This window comes from Poecilia formosa, unplaced genomic scaffold (assembly GCF_000485575.1).
Source record: "Poecilia formosa unplaced genomic scaffold, Poecilia_formosa-5.1.2 Scaffold573, whole genome shotgun sequence".
NCBI classification, from domain to species: Eukaryota; Metazoa; Chordata; class Actinopteri; order Cyprinodontiformes; family Poeciliidae; genus Poecilia; species Poecilia formosa.
The window spans coordinates 228,291-230,627 of record NW_006800512.1 but is presented as its reverse complement, the minus strand read 5'-3'; the positions used below and the strand labels follow the sequence as shown (position 1 = coordinate 230,627).

The window sequence follows — 2,337 nt, the reverse complement described above, 5'->3', positions numbered from 1 at the left end:
CTCTTTTGGTTGAATGCAGTATTTATTCCCACTTTGGCTTTATGTTGTTTAGTTTTTATTCAAGTACGTTTTTTGTTAATGGAGACTGAGAATCCGTTTTATTTCTGTTTTTGGTTGTTTTGTTTATTTAGTTTATCAGTTCCAGTGTTATGTGTTCTTTTGAAAATAAAGTGTATCTATGGCAGGAAATCACATGCATTATTGGTCATTTCCATTAAATCAGTGTCAAAAGGTCTTGAAACAATATTATCGTTTATCGCAGTAATTTTTTAGACAATCGCTCAGCAAAATTTGTTATCGTGACAGGCCTAGCTGCAGCTTAAACAGATGTATCACCATCAAAGTAAAAATCAACCTGCAAACCAGTGACCAAAAAGAGAAAACATATCAACCCCAAAAAATATGAAGTGAATATTTGGATCAGGGGTGCAATTACATACTTTCTGAGGAGTATGCGAACACATCATCAATGCCCCCCCTCTTATATCCCCACTACTACATACAGCTCTCCCTTATTCATGCACTAATAAAATATAGTAATTCTATTATGGACTTTTATTTTGTGTTACATATTACAGCAGGTGATCATCTCAATCACAAAGAAAATAAAAGTTTAATAAGGTAAAAATATGTAACAGTAGTGGGCCTCGGTGCTCAAAAACTTTTCTGCAGTGGAAATATGAAATCTGAACAACATGCACTGTATGTACCCACTTGCATACAGGTTAAAAGGAACAAATACTTTAAAGTAAGACAGAAACCAGGAGAAAATGATAGAAGTAAGAAAACAATTAAGTATAACCAATAAGAACATAGGATGGAAGAAAAGTTTCGAGAGCCAAGAACTGAAGAAGGGAAGGAAGAAATGATGGAAGAAACAAAGGACAGAATAAAACACTAAACAAAGGAACAACAGAAGGATGGACGAATAGTAGCAGTAATGGCATCAATACTGGTTCTTCTGAGTCCAAGGCCGAGACTGAATGTTTAGACTTTCAAGAAATATTTCAGGAACATTGCTTTTTGTATGTCACAAAATGCAAAAAGTAATGAAAAAATAGTTAATTATTCAACCAAATCTACTTCTTGATATTAAACTAATAAATGTCATAATAAACAAAAAAAAACTATTTATTATTATTATTATTATTATATCCAGTCATACATTAGTTAGTTAGTGACTTGAATTAATCAGCTTATATTTCACAATAGTTGCAGGGTTTTCCACAGAAAACTTGTTAATCCCGGTGGTATATGGGCACTAGGGTAATTACCACCAGGTTCTTGTGTTAAAAATGTTAAGTTACAAAAATTCAGAGGTAGATGAGCTGACATAATTTGGAAAAACACCCTCGCACAGTTCAATGAGTCAACAAAAACCTAGCTTAATCCGTCTTCTTTACTGTGACTGGTCTATAAAAAACCCTATTTACAATAAGCAATACTTAACCTGGTGGAGAGGTAAAGCCTCGTCAGGCTTATGATACACTGGGGAAAACCCTGAGGTGGGTGAATAGATAAAGACATGGACAAACACTCTTGGAATAGATAAAGTCTGAAAAGATTTATCTGTACTTTATTTATCTTTTTATGTACTTGTCCAGAGATGGAAAAAACCTACAGGCACTTTAAAAGTGCCTCTAGGTTCCTCTTCAATAGGTTTCTTGCAGTTTCTTACATGCAAGAAACTGTGGTCTTTTTATGTGCGTACTTTTAAAAACGGAAAGTAAAAGAGAAAAATTCCTGTGGACTGTGTGAAACGATTGAATGGAATCTTACTGAGGCTGCAGAACATGCAAGTTGAGGCCAGTTGCTGTCTGCTGTACTATATTTGCTGACCTGCTGCTTTGCTTCTCCTCTTGCATATGGAAAATGTGCGTGATGAGCTCCTGGATGTGGTCTCGTCTGAGAGCTGCCAGTTGACTGAGTTTGTTGTGTTGTTCTCGGCTACGCCTCTCTAACAGCTCCACCAGACGACGGTTGTGGCGATCAATTTTGTCCCTTTTTTCCTGATGTCTTCCAGCACGCCGCTGCAGCCGCTGAGTTTCCTCTTGAGAGCGCAGGAGGAGCTCACGATCTGAAACAAAAGACAGACAATAAGGAGGTGCAGATAATTTAATCAGAATATTCAGACAAAGAACCTAATACTCACAGCTCTTCACCTCCTCATTACCCCAGGCAACCGCCTCCTTTAGTTGGTCTCTCTTTTTCTTAAAGAGCATGATCTTCCATTTCTGAAAGAAAACAAAAAATATACACACACATATTACATATAAAAAAAAAAATTCCCCTCTCACCCTCCGTGGGTGGTCTCTTTCATCCTCGGAGCTCGGGTCC

At 36.8% G+C, this 2,337-nt stretch overlaps 1 protein-coding gene across 2 annotated transcripts in view; it reads right to left on the bottom strand.

Annotated features, from left to right (window-relative positions):
- atg14 (autophagy related 14) overlaps positions 1–2,337 on the bottom strand; it is a 49,852-nt gene that overhangs the window by 32,135 nt on the left and 15,380 nt on the right. For both annotated transcript variants that reach the window (XM_007540915.2, XM_007540914.2), the window contains exons 4-5: positions 2,153–2,234; positions 1,840–2,077 (exon numbers count right to left, since the gene is read on the bottom strand). In XM_007540915.2, coding sequence (XP_007540977.1) covers positions 1,840–2,077; positions 2,153–2,234 — 320 coding nt within the window. The remainder of the gene's footprint in view (positions 1–1,839; positions 2,078–2,152; positions 2,235–2,337) is intronic.